At 40.3% G+C, this 16175-nt stretch overlaps 1 protein-coding gene across 7 annotated transcripts in view; it reads right to left on the reverse strand.

Annotated features, from left to right (window-relative positions):
- Positions 1-16175, reverse strand: part of scn5a (sodium voltage-gated channel alpha subunit 5) — a 329714-nt gene that overhangs the window by 173519 nt on the left and 140020 nt on the right. For 6 of the 7 annotated variants that reach the window (XM_062957813.1, XM_062957812.1, XM_062957809.1 and 3 more), the window contains exons 6-7: positions 13952-14043; positions 2061-2291 (exon numbers count right to left, since the gene is read on the reverse strand). In XM_062957813.1, the coding sequence (XP_062813883.1) occupies positions 2061-2291; positions 13952-14043 (323 nt within the window). Of the gene's footprint in view, positions 1-2060; positions 2292-2389; positions 3215-13951; positions 14044-16175 lie in introns of those variants that run through there. The other variant, XM_062957814.1, reaches the window with a different exon arrangement.

Consider the following 16175-nt stretch of genomic DNA (forward strand, 5'->3'; position numbering starts at 1 on the left):
GCTTGTTTGTTTTGTTGCCCTGATAAATTTAAGATTCATCCAAAGATACTGTTCTATTGCTAGGTTTTTGATATACATAGTGATGGAATGTAACACCGCTTCCATTCGTGGAGAAATGGGGAAGCCCTTTACTCCTGCAGGTACAGGCTCTTCAGTTTGGGCTTATTTCTTTACCCTGGTTTCAAATAGTTACACCTCTGCACTTCTTTACAATTCAATTATGCTCAGGTCAACAGCTATGCCTACAGTAAATTGTATCACAAAAACACTGCAGTTGTGTACAGCAGGCCCTTGGTATCTGCTGGCGTTTGATTCCAGGATCTTTCTACAGATTTCAGACACATTCATTCTGACATTTTAAAGCAACTCTCCAACAAGCAAGTCTACAGACAGACTCTCACGATGGCGAGACATGGCTAAAAGCTATGATGATAGTACTACAAAATATCTGAAAGCCAATAGAAACAACCACACAGCACACTGAGAATAGATTTATGACAAAGGTAATGGTTTGGTGGTGAAGAGAAATGCTTCCACAAGATGCAGGTTTTTGTAACTCTTGTCTAGGAAGCAGCCAAACAATCCTATAGTGAGATGCAAAGGCAATTGATGGTACTGTTTCATTATCTAGGCCGAGGCCAAAAAGGAAGCGCTAGACAGAGAAAGAAAGTCTATTTTATTGGGGGGGGGGGGCATTTTCACTGGTTATTCCCCCTTTCCAATTCCCATTTCATAAATGAGGATTGTTTCCACAACGACAACATTTGGGGGGGGGGGATAACAGGAAAACAGGGGAAAATTGTTTTACTCCTCCAACCCCTCTTCCCCAATGGACTATCCTTCTCTGTCTAGCACCTGTTTTTGGCTTTGGAAGAGTACCCAATTGAGCTCACGTTGAAATGCCAAACCAGAATCCACAGCTCTAAATCAGTAGTGTCCAACCTTTGTTCCTTCAGATCTGTGGGGCTTCAGCTCTCAGAATCCTTGACCACTGGAAAAGCTAGCCAAGGTTTCTGGGAGTTGGAGTCCAAAGGTTGGATACCTCTTCAATGATCTTTTCCAAATTGGCTTTAAAGTCAATACAATGTCATGGCTTGATATGAGTGGCTTGGCATGACACCCAACATGGTGCAGTAGTCTGAGTATAGGACTAGGACTCTGGAACCAAGATTCTTCATGGAAAACCACTGCGTGATCTTAGGCAAGTCACACTTTAACAGAACCTCAGAGAAAGGCAAAAGTAAACCGCACTCAAACATATCCTGCCAAGGAACCCCTCTGGTAACTTCACCTGAAGGTCACCATATATCAGAAATGAATTGAAGGCACACAATAATAAACTGGCACCTTGAGAGGCATTTATCTACAACTCACATCATCTCCAGACCCTTTTTCTGTAGATGAATTGATGATGAAACTTGCAGAACCAAATCATTCTCATATTGAGACCTACACACATACAACAGATTATGTGTGACTTATTCTTCTGGAAAATCATTTCTCTTAGAGCAGAAATTCAGTTTTTTGAAGGTCAGGGATCTGGAGGCATCAACAGTGTCCCTAAGGACGACACATGAGTCATGTGAAAATGACCCTCACTGATGTCTGAAAGCCTTGGGGTTCATACATGATAAGAAACCTACGCAAGGATGAATGGCTATTTAATTGCATCATAACCGCCATATATACAGAACTGGTATCGGTGGTTTCATTTATCCATGTCTGATAGAATATGTTCTCTTTAGGCATTTTTTGGTCCATCGGGTGATGCTATGCTATGCTTCCACCAGATGTTGACCATAGAGTGACAGTGGCTCTATGGTATGCTAGGGTTCTCTAGTACCTGTGGTTTCATATATCCACATTACAATGTGGTACATAACCCTTATGGATATAGAGTCATACTGTATGTCAGTTAAGAAAGGGACAAATATTGCCAAGAAGGACTAACATTTTTCAATTCTGAGTTTCTTCATGGTGGTAAATCTAAATATCTCATGAAATATAGTCCTGTATTGAGGCACAGAGTGGAAGCAACAGCAGAGAAGCAGGCAGTTTACCTGGATCGTTTAGGAAGGCATTCAAATTTGGCCATATCTTCTGGTCCGAAGCGAAGGTGCCGTTGGTTGAGTTAAATTCCACATAATTCCGGACACATTTGTGCCTCAGGTTCCCCATGAAGAGTTGGAGCCCTATGAGGGCGAAAACACTCAAGCAAAACACGGTCAGGATCATGACGTCCGCGAGTTTCCTAACTGACTGGATAAGGGCACCTACGATGGTCTTCAGACCTAAGGAGACAAAAGTGGGGACGTTTACAGGCTGAAATCACCCCACATGGGTGCTTCATCTGAGAACATTTACTCATCCTGGCAATGTCAGTACTGACCATTCACCCATCCCAAATAGCGGCAAAAGCATGGCAGAGGTAGAGTTCCCAATGAATTTCACCCATGGCAAAACTCAAGGCAATTCAAGGTCCAGTTCAGGCAAAACATTGGTTGGGATTCTGAGATTAATGAAAAGAATTTCAAAGATGTGAGAGTGAAACTTCTAGTATTCCTACACATTTATAAGCAGTATACCTATCCTTAAACTTTAATTTTGTGCTACTTGGTTATTTATCTCCCTTTATTAATATTATTCAGTCAAATTTGCCATTGATCTCAGGAAGTACAACTTGACCCCCATATTAGTATTATTATTATCAACTGGCATACAAGTGAAATGGAACAATGACCAATGTTTATCTTTATCCTGAACACTTGCTAACAAAATGTGTATAGTTTGTTTCCATTCTACAGAGAAACAGTTGTAACCTACCTACTTATCACACCTATAAGATAGCAAAATAATGGCTAATAAATTGCATTGTATAGACACCAGCTTTAAGAAGACAATGTTTTCAAGCTCTGGGTTTCTCAACAAGCAAATGGTATGGAAAAGATTTCAGAAAAGGCAGCAATGTGCAGCAGAGATGCAGTTCAGCAGTATCTCGAGGTGCATGTACACAGTTGTATTAATGCTGTCGGATGTGTCTACACACTGTAGAATTAATGCCGTTTGACACTACTTTAAGTGCTGTGACTTAATGGTATGGAATCATGGGAGTTGTAGTTTTAAATGGTCTTTTTCTCCTCTGGCAAAGAGTGCTAGTGCTTCACCAAATCCTGGGATTCCATAGCACTGAATCATAGCAGTTAGTCAAGCTGCATTAATACACTGCCCTGAACTCCCACAAAGAAAAGATAGATAGATAGATAGATAGATAGCTATATATATATATATATATATATATATATATATATATATATATATATACACACACACACACACACATACATACATACACACACACACACACTTGTGTGTGTGTGTGTGTATGTATATGTGTGTGTGTGTATATGTATGTATGTATGTATATATAATAGATGCTCATTTAGCTGGCACCAATGGGCATTAATAGATGCTGGATACATGACGTTTCTCATTATTTGAAAGTTGCTATTAAAAATAAGTCGAACTGAAAATATACCTCATATTATACTATACCACCAACTTTGTTTTGACCTGACATTCCTATTGAAATACAGTAATTAAAAGCAAAGTAAGACAATCTTAACTCAATGCAGCACACTCCTACACTTTTGATAAAAATTGATTTTATTTTCATTTTAATTTAAAGTACTATTTCTTTGGGTTTTTTTTTTTTGCTGAATGTTTGGTTCTGGTTGCTAGAGTTAACTGAAAATCTACTGCATATATTTAGATATGTGTATAACCCTTTAAAATAATCTGCATTTTGCCTGCTTGTTTTCGTCCCCACCGGAGGACAGACGGCGAGACAGCTAAGCCATAGCCATACCCTTTTTCCCTAGTCAATAAGTAACATGAGAGCGGGTTGTCAGATGCTATCAAGGCAACAGGCAGCATGGCAACTCCGGTATTACTTTTATCTAGGTATTAATATGCCAGATCTCTTATCAGAGATTGCAAATCAACATTGCAGTCCTGTGCTGAGGCAGCACTTGGATCCATCGGGGCTTATAGAACCACCCAATCCTTATGGAAATAAGTATATATATATTCAGGAACCTAATAGATGGATAGGATATATTTTAAAAACTGTTCCCAAATGGCTGCTCACCTGGGTGAGATTTTTGCAAGCTGTGTGGTCCCAATATTGCTAATTTTTCAGGTCAGTTTTCACTGTGTGCTTTATTCATCCATTTATGGTGGTTTTAAATAGAAAGATAATCCCCTCTGTGTTGGGCATTTTTTTCATATTTAATCTTCTCAGGCATCAGAACATTTCATTTTGATACTCATCCTCCTCTTCTTTGCTCTATCTTTCTCTCCCCCTCTTCCAATTCCTCAGTATACGGCCTGTAGTTTTGTACCTTCAGACAGGCATTCGCATTTTGTGGGCCACTGAACCAAATACAACCCAAAACCATATACAGTCGGCTGGGGTTAGGGATACAGGACCTCCATGTAAATAGAAAAAACTGGACATTATACATATACACACACATATACATTTTAGTTTTTTGTGTTTATGTGGAGGTCCAGTACACATAACCGAGCCAAACACCTCTAAATGAGCTATCCAAGGTGCTGAATCCTCTAGAGCAAACACTTCTAAATGAGCTATCCAAGGTGCTGAATCCTTTAGAGCAAACACTTCTAAATGAGCTATCCAAGGTGCTGGATCCCTTTCTCTCCTCCTTTAAAGAGGTTCTTAAAAGTCCAATTCTTGTAGCATTATTGCTTTCTAATCTGTATTTTTTGTTTGTTTAATGTTTTAAGATTGTATCCAAACTTTGCAGTACAGCTGAGGACTACAGTCAGCCGAGTCCTGCAATCAGGTCTTTCACTGGAACCTCATTGGCATAGCCTATGTGTTGACTTTAATATACTTATTTGCATTATTGTTCAATATGATAAAGGCCCCATATCTGCAGGATGAGTACCTGCAATTTTACATACCCAGATCCAATAAAATGTGTTCCATTTAGTAATTTTCTAGGTCCTCCAAGTGATTCTGTCAGAAATTATCTTAGAGATGCCTGGGAGGATGTAGCAAACACTCTTTCTGGGTATTTCCTAGGTTCTCCAGGGTGATTCTATGATAATGACCAGTGAAATTTTATTTCAATAGGGTTTGCCTGTTTCTACTATAAATTCAGGAATGTATCCCCCATGGACCCAGTGGTCACACTGTAAACATCTATTGAGACTTATTGCAATTGTGTTTCCAATATTCAGTCATGTTTGTCCCCACAAAATGCAGAAGGAGCTACATGGACAGTGTTTCAGCAGGGCTAGCAAAATTGCAAAGAGGTGACCCCTCGGTTGGCATTGCAAGCGCGATCTCAGGTGTGGCGGATGAGCGATGGGGATGGGTGAAAAAGCCAAGCATGCAAAACATTGCCAAAGGGGCTTTGCGCTCCCCAGAGTGAGCTGCCCTGCTCTGGAAAAGTAATTGTTAAGACGCATCCGAATTTCAGCCGCGATCCAATCTACGGGGAGAAATAATCCATCACGCTGAATACGATGCCGATGGAGGGTGAACGCCTTACAGCTTAACCGGATGGACTGTTTACTGAGCTGCAAAGGCATTGGTTTAACTCGTGCTACCCAAGCATTAAATTGAACAGCAGGGAAGCAAACGTTCTTATTAGGCTGGAGGGAAGAGACCTTTCGGAGCCGGTGGAGGTGGCTCTCCTTGAACTTCTGCGACATTTCTGAGTTACCCTTTACAATAAGGCTCCTACAGGAATTCTTCTTAATTTTTTTAAAAAATTATTGAATTTATACCCCGCCTTTGTCCAGGAAGAGGATCTCAGATGACTAATATACATTTTTTGGAGCTGCAAAGAAAAGGCAGGTGAACAGACAGTTCACATGACCTTGCACTGTGGGAGCATAAGACTCGGGTTTCCTTTGTCAGGCATTTAATGAAAAATGGCAAAATACATCCTGTTGGAGAAAGCCCTTTGCACTGTGACCTTAACTCATTTGGCATGAAAAAGGCGATGGAGATGTTTGAATTTTAATTCAAGAAACACTGGACTTTGTACTAGGTGAGGTTAGGATTCTTACCATTCCCCTGAACTAGAAATAGAAGGATTTGCTAGCAGGGGATTCTAAAGACTTCCCAAAACTACAAATCCCAATACAGTACAGGACAGAAGTATGTCGGTTAAAATGGTATCAAACTACTTTAAGGATGAAACATAGGTATGAGAGCTTGGAAACATTTGTTAGAGACGTTACAATTCCCAGAATTTCTCAACTCTTTTAGAGTATTAGCCATGTTGGCTCAAAAAGAAAACTAGAATTTTCTGTCCAAAAACAACATTACTAAGCTGAAGAAGTTGTGGCATTTTCTGAGCAGCAACTCTTGTGTCTACACTGTAAAATTAATTCAGTTTCACACCATTTGAACTGCCGTGGCTTAATGCTATGGGATCATGGGAGTTGCAATTTGGAGAGGCATTACTTCCCTTGGAGAGATAAGGCTGAAAACCTTGTCAAACGACAGCTCTTGTATTTCCATAGCATTGACCTATGGTCATTAAAATAGAGTCACACAGCATTAAATCTACCCTTTGATTCCAGTGTTCAACCTAAACTTCCTATAGTTTGAATCCATACTACTTCATATAGGGTGCATCTACACTATAGAATTTATACAGCATTGGGCGGCATGGGCAACAGTCCAATGGGAGTTGTAGTCCAGCACAGAGGTAGGGCAAGATATATCCAACTATTATAGCATTTAAAGCAGATCTGTATCCTAGATAAAGCAAGGAAACAGAATGATCTATTTTTCTGGCCAATACAAAACACCAGCAAAATGATTGTTTTTTGTGTGCCAATTGAAAGGCTGCCCCCCTTCCTCGTTTGTGGTGTGCATTATTCTTTTGGCACAACAATTAACACTCTATATCAAACCCTTCATTTTAAATTAATCCAACCCATTCAACTAGCATTGGAAGTTAATTATGAAGAACTTTGGACAAAGTTCTCCTACACACAGCCCACCAAACTAAAACTAATCTTGTGTTGCTCGGATTTACTTTCATGGCACATCTATTTCTGGGTAAATTCCACCCTTGGTCTGGAAGAGGGATGTATTTCTTTCTCCCACTAACTTCATTCTTGAAAGAAGCAATGAATAATTTTAGCAGTTTTCTTCCTGCCTAAATACTTTTGATGTTTTTGAAGCCTGTTCAATCTTTAGAGTTGATTCCACACAAATGTTGCCAACTGTTGCCCAAAATACAACATTTTCTGTGTAGGAAATAACCTTTTCTTCAGGCAAAATAGATTTCTGCACAAAAAGTGCAGTTTGTGTGTGAGAGAAAATTCACATGGACCTCTCAAACTATGAAGATTTTTACGAGTCCAGGTTTCTTCACATCAGGATTTCCCAATTATCAAGAAATGCATTTTTCTGATATTTCCTAATTTTTTTCCAGTCCTAATCTGAAATCCTACCACAAATAAGAAATAAATTTGAGAAGAAAATGGAGTAAAGCATTAAAAACAGCAAGCAATACTGAGCTTGGGAAATCCATGAAAATCCTCAATCCCCATCCCCACGCAGGGCTTCTCAGAGAATCAGAATGCATTAGTATTGGTATTATTGCTCTTTGTGGCATCCGTACCAGATGTTGGCAATCAGCAGTAATCCCCATCAAACACCTTTCTTCCTGTTTCTTGGAGAAAACAAGAGGATTTGCAATCAGCATTTTGCATTGTATCCCCTTGTCTTGTATCATCTCCCTAGCGAACACTTCCTTCACTAGGCCTTTTGTAGAAATGGAGAGCATGACTGAATGCACGACAAGGCTAATATACTGAGCATATGGCATTCGTAGCAAGAGAAAGAACTCACAGGCCAAAGGTCCAAGCAATTTTTTTCAAAGCTACTCCACTAACAGTATTTTCTCTCTCTTCCTTCCAGTTTCTTCATGGGCATGGCTTTCCAAGAGCTTATAATAAGGAGCACACAATCATTTGGCTCGTCTTCAAAATTCTTTGTTGTGTTTGACAACAAAGGTATTGGGTTGTTGTATGTCTTTCGGGCTGTGTGGCCATGTTCTAGAAGTATTCTCTCCTGACGTTTCACTCACATCTATGGCAGGCATCCTCGGAGGTTGTGAGGTGTTTTTGGAGTCCAAAAAACCTTGAAGGCTGAAGTTTGCCCATGCCTGGTCAACATGTTTCCTTTGGCATTTAAGGGCAAAGCAGGACCTTCTGGGGGACATCATGGGCCCTCTTCCAAACACCTTGGGTTTCCCCAGTTTGAGGTCCCACTTTGGGGTGAACTTCCCAGTTTGCTTTTAATTTCATTTGAGGTGATGTCTCAGTAACTATTCTACTTGGACCCCATCGATACGCCTTCAAAAACAGCCTTAGCTAAGGATTGCGAGTCTCCTCTAAATGGATGCCTGCAGGAGGTAATGGGCTGGATGAGGAAAAACAAATTGATACTGAATCCAGAAAAAACAGAGGTGCTTCCCATTAAGGGTCCTAATCTGGGGATGGAGGTGCGTCAATCTGTTCTGGATGGAGTCCTACTTCTGCAGTTTGGGACAACGGCTACTGAATCCATCTCTCTAAATGTCAGCCCAGGTAGATGTGATGGTCAAGAGTGCTCACTACCACCTTCTGGTGATCCGCCAGGTGTGTCCCTTCCTAGATTTGGAGGACCTGAAGATGGTAGTGCATGTGTTGGTAACCTCAGGGTTGGACTTTACATTGGGCTATCTTTGTACCAAGTTCGGAAACTTCAGTTGGTTCAAAATATGGCAGTCAGATTGGTTACAGGAACATCTAGGAGTGAGCATATTACACATATCTTAAAGTCACTCCACTGGCTGCCAATTAGACTCTGGGCAAAGTACAAGGTGTTGGTTTTGACCTTTAAAGCCCTACATGGCTTGGGTCCAGGTTCCCTATGGGATCATCTTGTCCCATACAATCCACCCCAAACACTTTGATCTTCTGCGGGACATCTACTCCACCAGCCAGAACCTGACTGGTGACCGTCATCCAGAGGACCTTTTCATCACTGACCCACAACTGTGGAATGACCTGCCAGAAGAGATCCAATAGCTAAATGAGCTGTCGGAATTTAAAACCCATCTAGAGACCTATCCCTGCCAGTTTAAAGCATGAATTTTAAACTCGTGTCCTGTGTTTAATCTCTTTCCTGTGTATTTAATATGTACAATACATTTTAATATATATCTTTTATGGAACTACATTATAATATATGTGTTTAGAGATTTTTTGCAATGTTTGTGTGTTTGACTGTGCTGCGACCCGAGGTGGGTAAGAAATAAAATTATTATTATTATTATTATTATTATTATTATTATTATTATTATTATTATTATTAATTATATAATGCAATCTGAAATTGCATTATATGCTCAGGGTAAACTAATATAAGCAGTTTAAACTGCACTGAACCGCATTTTATGGGTCTACACCAAGCATGGGCAAACTTTGACCCTCCAGGTGTTTTGGACTCCAACTCCCACAATTCCTAACAGCCTACCTACTGTTAGGAATTATGAGAGTTGGAGTCCAAAACATCTCGAGGACTGAAGTTTGCCCATGCCTGGTCTACACTAACGATATAATGCATCTTCAAGCTGCATTATATGGCAGTTTCGATGGGGCCTTGGACTCATTCTCTGGTTTTAGGCATGAGGACTATGAGGGCTTTGAATCAGTGGATTGGTATAACTAGTGGGGAAAAGAAGAGAGCATGGAGGCTGATGAGAAATAAATGAGTTTTAGTCACACATTGGCATGAGATTGTATTGCCAACATAGCTATGATAATTTAGCTGCAACTGCATAGTTACTCCTGATGATGCCAAGAACGGTATCTTTGGAGACTGGCATCACCACAACCAAAGGCAATGGGGGGCTGAGCAATGATATCTTCATCACTCTCTTGTTTGAGGGGGATAACAGAATAGTTGATTGGAGAGACCCCTTAGTGTCCTGTCCCAAGGGCTTGTCTGAATATGCTCCATGTTTGGAGAGCATTGCAGATACCCTTTCCAAATGCCCCGATTGCTAGAACCAGAGAAATGCTTCAGTTGGTGCTGCCATGCCATAAAGATGTTGCGGGTCACTTGTTCCTAACTGGAAATACAAATCCACATCATTAACAATATTGTAATTGCATATGGTTTTGTAACTGGTGTACAAGATGTAGCCATCCATTCCGGACCTCCCAAGACTGACACCTTACATTAGCAATCCATACATTCTTAGGCTATTATTAGAAACGAAACAACTATATAGGATTAAAATATGTATACAGTGAGCCCTTGGTATCATGCAGAGAACATTCAATTTTATATAAACTGCAAGTCTTGAGTTTTACATAAACATTTTTGTACAAAAAAAACGCCCAAACCAAAAAGGTTTCTATGCTCATCCGAGGACAAAAAAAGATCTCAGTATGGTGAACAGCTTTCTCAGCATGAGAAAAATTGAGAGTACGCTTTACATCCCAGATGAAAACACAACTTAAATCAGTTTCTGGGTAAAGAAATTGGCACATGCAAATGTTATGCAGAAATGTGTCCTCTTTTGTCCTCATTTTTGGGGTAATTCACAAGTCCAGAGTGGATGAAACATGACCCTTGAGGCCCACAACTTTGAGGATTTATGGTTTTCTCCAAAAATTTAAAACATGCCGCTCAGATTCCCTAGGGTTAATTTCAAGTTTATTTCCTCATGGGGAAGGGAAAAAACACCCGGGTGACTCTACACTGTGGAATTGGGCATTGCCTGGGATGCTGCTACGTCTAAACCAGCCCTGGACTTTGCTTGGTTCAAAATGGAGACAAGATGGAAGCTGAAGTGAGTGCCCTGAGGTAAGGCAGGGCTTTCTGCTTAGTATTCAAGTCAAAGGCAACGGGGACACAGGACGTTTATTTTGGTTCTTGCCTCGTATGCTCTTTTCTGAGCGCATGAAGCATGGTGCTCAGCACCCTGATAAATTATGCCAGGCCCTTCCCATGCACAAAGCCATTTTCCTGAGGGGAGCGCACAACTTCTTACGCAATTATCATTGTCAAAACTTCCAACGGAATATTTTTCCACGGGGCTCTATGCCTCATCCTTTCTTCCTTCCTTCCTGAAAAGGGCATTTTATCAGGCTGACAGGCTTAGCCAGGTGATGAAATAAATTGCGCAGCAGAGGGAAAGTGCTTGGGAAAGTTACTTTTTTGGGACTATTTGGATTACAGGATCAAACTGTGACACACAAACCAAATTAGATGACACAACCAAAGTGCTGCGTCTTTCCTTTTATAAACTGAAATGGGAAAGAGCGTTGAGGGAATACTTGGCATGATGGATTCCATGCAGAACAGCTGAGAACCTGAATCTGAAGATGTATCCTAACATTTTAGAGGAAATTACAATACATCTTCTCCATAGCCCTTGGCATGAAGTGCCAGGGAATCAGTTCTATGATGGCTAAATGGTGCACAGAAAAGGAATGGGTTAACTTGGGCCAAAGCTACCTAACACAGCCCTGAGCTATGTTAGCAAGTCATGGTCTCCTCCTAATTCTTCCCCAAAATCCAGTGCAAATGGAAACTTTCAAACCATGTAACAGTTGCGCTGGTTCAAAGACGGAACTGTTGCAAATGTTTACATGTTCATTACGTTTTGGACTTCAACTTCCACCATTCCTAACAGCCTGTTGTTGTTGTTGTTGTTGTTGTTGTTGTTGTTGTTGTTGTTGTTGTTGTTGTTGTTGTGTGATACAGCAAACAAGATAGACATGCTGGATTTCGTTTCACAAAATCACAAGTCGAACACTTCCCAAGTGTCTAGGACTGTGTGATGTATTTTCAGATGATGTGCGCAGATCCCAGCAGGGTGGCCTTTTGAAGTGGGCAAATTATTATTATTATTATTATTATTATTATTATTATTATTATTATTATTATTATTATTTAAATTTCACCTCAGGCAAAGTATGGAGCGGATATGGGGATTCCCGTTCTCCCAGGGGAAGTATATTGAGAACTGAGAGAAGCCAAATGAGCTGTTCTGCTGCTAGAGATTGGGAAATTTCTTTTTTGGATTGTAATAACCCTATTCAGAAAGAAAATGTTGCCATTGGACATGCTTATGAGGAAATGTAGGTCAAAAGTACACTTTTCTAAGCAGAGAAAGTGTGCATTTATACCAGGCATGGGCAAACTTTGGCCTTCCAGGTGTTTTGGACTTCAACTTCCACAATTCTTCCACCAGCTGTTAGGAATTGTGAGAGTTGTAGTCCAAAACACCTGGAGAGTCGAAGTTTGCCCATACCTGATCTATACTGTAGAATGAATGCAGTTTGACACACTTGGCTTGAAGACAAATACATCAGAGGAAAGATATCCCCCCAAGCACACTACTTATTATATTCAAAATATAGGTTTCTTCTGAATATCCTTCCTTCTTCCTGTGCGTGCCCAGGGTTCATAAGGAGGGGAGATATTGTAGGAGGAAATCCACATCCATTAAAGATGATTACGTTTTGCCAATGACTTCAATGGCCATAGTGTAATGTACCAATTACTCTCTGAAAATTACCACCGCAGCAACTACAGCATTTGTCCCTTAAATGCAACCTTGCTGGAGAAATAATGTGTGCTGTCGCTGAGGTGTTTTGTTTCAATGGTGAGCTTCATGGTGTTAACATTTGCCGTCTAATGGACTGAAAAGTTCTTCCCAGCTCCTAAATGGATGTTGATTTTCTTCCCCCTCCCACCTATTCCTCCTGTTTTATTTATTTTTAAAGCGGTCTCTTTAGACTATTTTTTGACCTGTAATTGCCAACATCTGTTCAGGATAATCATCTACAGGAACTACCATGCACAGGGTTGTTTTGCCAGCTCCTCTACCTTGCCATGCAGGTCGAATATGTTAAACACAAAGGCAGAATGGGACCTGTCCATAGATACGCCAAGGGCATGTTTATTTTTCCCCATCAATTTGCCTTCAGAGAAAGCTCCCTTGTCAATTTGAATAAAACAAAAGAGAAAGAGAGAGAGAATAGCATCCACAACTATGTATCTTGAGCATCGAGAAAGACAACAGGAGATGCATCCAATTTCGACGAACATGGGAGAAGATGGGGAAAGGACATGATCAGCTGGGATATTCTCTTTACAAACTCCAAGGAGTTGCTAAGAAAGTTGAAAACTTGTCCTGATGGAGCTTGTGGTGAATATCCTCCAAGCAGATTGAACACATTAACAGAAATCCACATTGTATCTTAAATTAATTGAGGTCGAATGATAATGATGAAGACGGACATCATTAAATCCTTCCAGTGCTTTACTTCTCACTCCAGCCATAAATGGTGCTTAGTTTTAGTTTAGCCTGCAGATTGGCCAGATTAGCTTGAACAAATTTGCTTGAGTGGGTTCATTATTATTATTACTGTCTGAACTAAAAAAAAACTTATTTGTGTATATTATCTTCTTTTGTTTTGTTTTTTATACGGCACAATTTATCCCAAGCGAGTCTCATACTGGTGAATGCTTTCAGAAACATCTCAATTGGGTTCTACCAAATTTATAAAGATCTAAAATCTGTCTTAAAATTTTACATTAATTCCCAGAATGTATGAAAATGAGGATGAGAGATCTTGGCAAAAGGAATTGGGGAAAACATTGGCACCTTGGAGGTCCACCTAAAAATGGATGCTGGGAGGGTCTGGGGAAAACACAAGAAGAGGTATTCTATTGACAGGTCTCCATTCCTTACACTCATCCATTCCCACGTTATGTGCCGATCATAGTTAAAGCCACGTCTTACTGACAGCCGTTTTGCTAGGGGGAATGGTGTGGAAGCCATGTTGAGTGCAGTGGCCCAAGTGTTTAACCTGGTATTGTTCTTTTCACCTGAAACGACTGAGATTGTTTTCAGCGCCCGGAGAACTCTGAACGTTCGTAAGGCTGATACATTGCCCAGGTCCACAAATTCAGTTATGTATCTGCAAACAAGGGAAAGTCACAGACAAGAAGACCGTGACAAGAACGTCAGCAAAGTAATGACAGCAGAAGAGAGAAAAAAACAAGAGAGAGAAGGGTTCGGGGGGAGGAAGGCAGGGCACAGGAAAAAAATATATATATAGTCACTTGTAGTGAGAGCAGAGATGCAAGAGTCAGGGATTTCTCTTACCTGGAATGTGCGGAATTGTTTTTAAATCTCTCCATACCCTGAAATTCCAAAGTATGGAAATTTTACCTAGTTTTGTAAATCCTCCTATAAACCTGTTGAATTAAATCACAGTTATTTGGAAATACAAATCATGGAACACACACAAACACCACTGGAGATTGCATGGGAGTTTTGTTGGCTGATTTAACTCAATAGCTCCTGTCTTCAGGAAATGCTTTCCAAATAGGTTCTCCATCATGACCATGACCCAAAGTTGTGTTGATGGCCGATTTTCTTGGACACTGCTCTATTGGGTGCCAGCATGTACCATTTGTAATTTCTTTATTCCATTTATAGCTCACTTTTCTTTCATGAGGGAACAGAAAGCATTTAAGATCAGGTTCTGAAGTGGCCTCGAATCCAGATATTAATTGACTTATTTAGTTAATGTTCCCTGGTGAACTCAATGAACATCATGAAATACTCTCAATATTCTGCTCCAGATATGCTTTGCTATGGAAGACTGGCAGTGTCAGTTATCATTCCTCCACTATTGCAGATCTTCTCATCAAGGAAGATGCCTTCAAGGATAATTTGAACACAATTTGAGCACATATGTGAATGTGTCATTCATGGCACATCCCCCAGAACATATCTATCTCTGGACTCATTAATAGGCTATGCCATAATGATTGCCTATGACTTCAAGCCCTGCTTTTAATTCAATAGGTCAATCTGGGAACATGTGAAACAAGAGATATCCTCAAAACCTACAGATCGATTGTCAATAGCTAAGCACATTGTCTCTGAATGTTATAGATTATTCTAGGGGTGAAGGAAAGGGGAAAACGAGAAAGTTTCACAGATAAGCCTTGTAGCTCCTGTGATGAAGCTGAAAATCAATGAGGGGGAAGAGAGTGTTATGCAAATTCTTCTAGCATGAATTTTCCACTATTTACATTTGCTATTTTACTCAGCATTTTTAATCACGCATGCAGATTGATTTAGAGATTTCAAGGGAAGAAATGATGCGCAAAAAATGGTTAAACTGCATAGTAAAACTCAATGAGGTGGAATCAACTCTTAAGTTAAGCTCTAGCATTAATCGGAATGGCCTACATCTAACCGCCAGTCTTAACCCTTTGGCTCGATGGATTTACCTAAGTATTTGCTTCCGATTTAATAGGTGTTTCAAGGAATCTACTCTATTTGCAACTAGCAACTTGATTTAGGCCAGTGGTTCTCATCCTGTGGTTCCCCAGATGTTTTGGCCTTCAACTCCCAGAAATCCTAACAGCTGGTAAACTGGCTGGGATTGCTGGGAGTTGTAGTCAAAACACCTGGGGACCCACAGGTTGAGAACCACTAATTTAGGCCAAGGATTAAGATTTGGGAGCTTTGACATACCTAAATTTTCTGAAGCTTTGAAAACATTTTGAAAAAGTTTTGGATTTTAGAAGTTCCTAAGTCAACAGTTCTTGTTTAACATGGGAAGTGGGAAATCAGCCCAAATGGTAGACTCCCAGGACAAAAGTTTCTACCATTCACAAATGTAATTTTTGTGTATTTTTGAAAACATTAAAATGGACAAAGGTGAGCCCCATGAGAGAGCCTAGCTGTAATCCTTCCTCTATAGCAGTGTTTCCCAAATTTTGATCTTTCAGCTTGCAGAATTCCTCATTATTGGCCAAGATGATTGAAGTTTCTAGAAACTGAAGTCCAAAACAACTGAATGACTAAAAGTTTGGGCAACGTTGCTCTAGAAGAGTTTTGCCTGGAGCAGAGCCTGTTTATTGAAGGGGGTTTGGGACTGTAATTTCCAGAATTGTTCAACCAGCTTCACTGTTAATCATGTTGTTCTGGAAGTTTTTGAAAAATGCAATCTGAAGTAACTTTTCCAAGGTCCAATCTGGAGAGAGTGCATGAGTGAGCCGTTCTGTCTCTTGAGGGAAAACGGACATCAGA

The sequence above is a fragment of the Anolis carolinensis genome, chromosome 6 (genome assembly GCF_035594765.1).
Source record: "Anolis carolinensis isolate JA03-04 chromosome 6, rAnoCar3.1.pri, whole genome shotgun sequence".
Taxonomy (NCBI): Eukaryota; Metazoa; Chordata; class Lepidosauria; order Squamata; family Dactyloidae; genus Anolis; species Anolis carolinensis.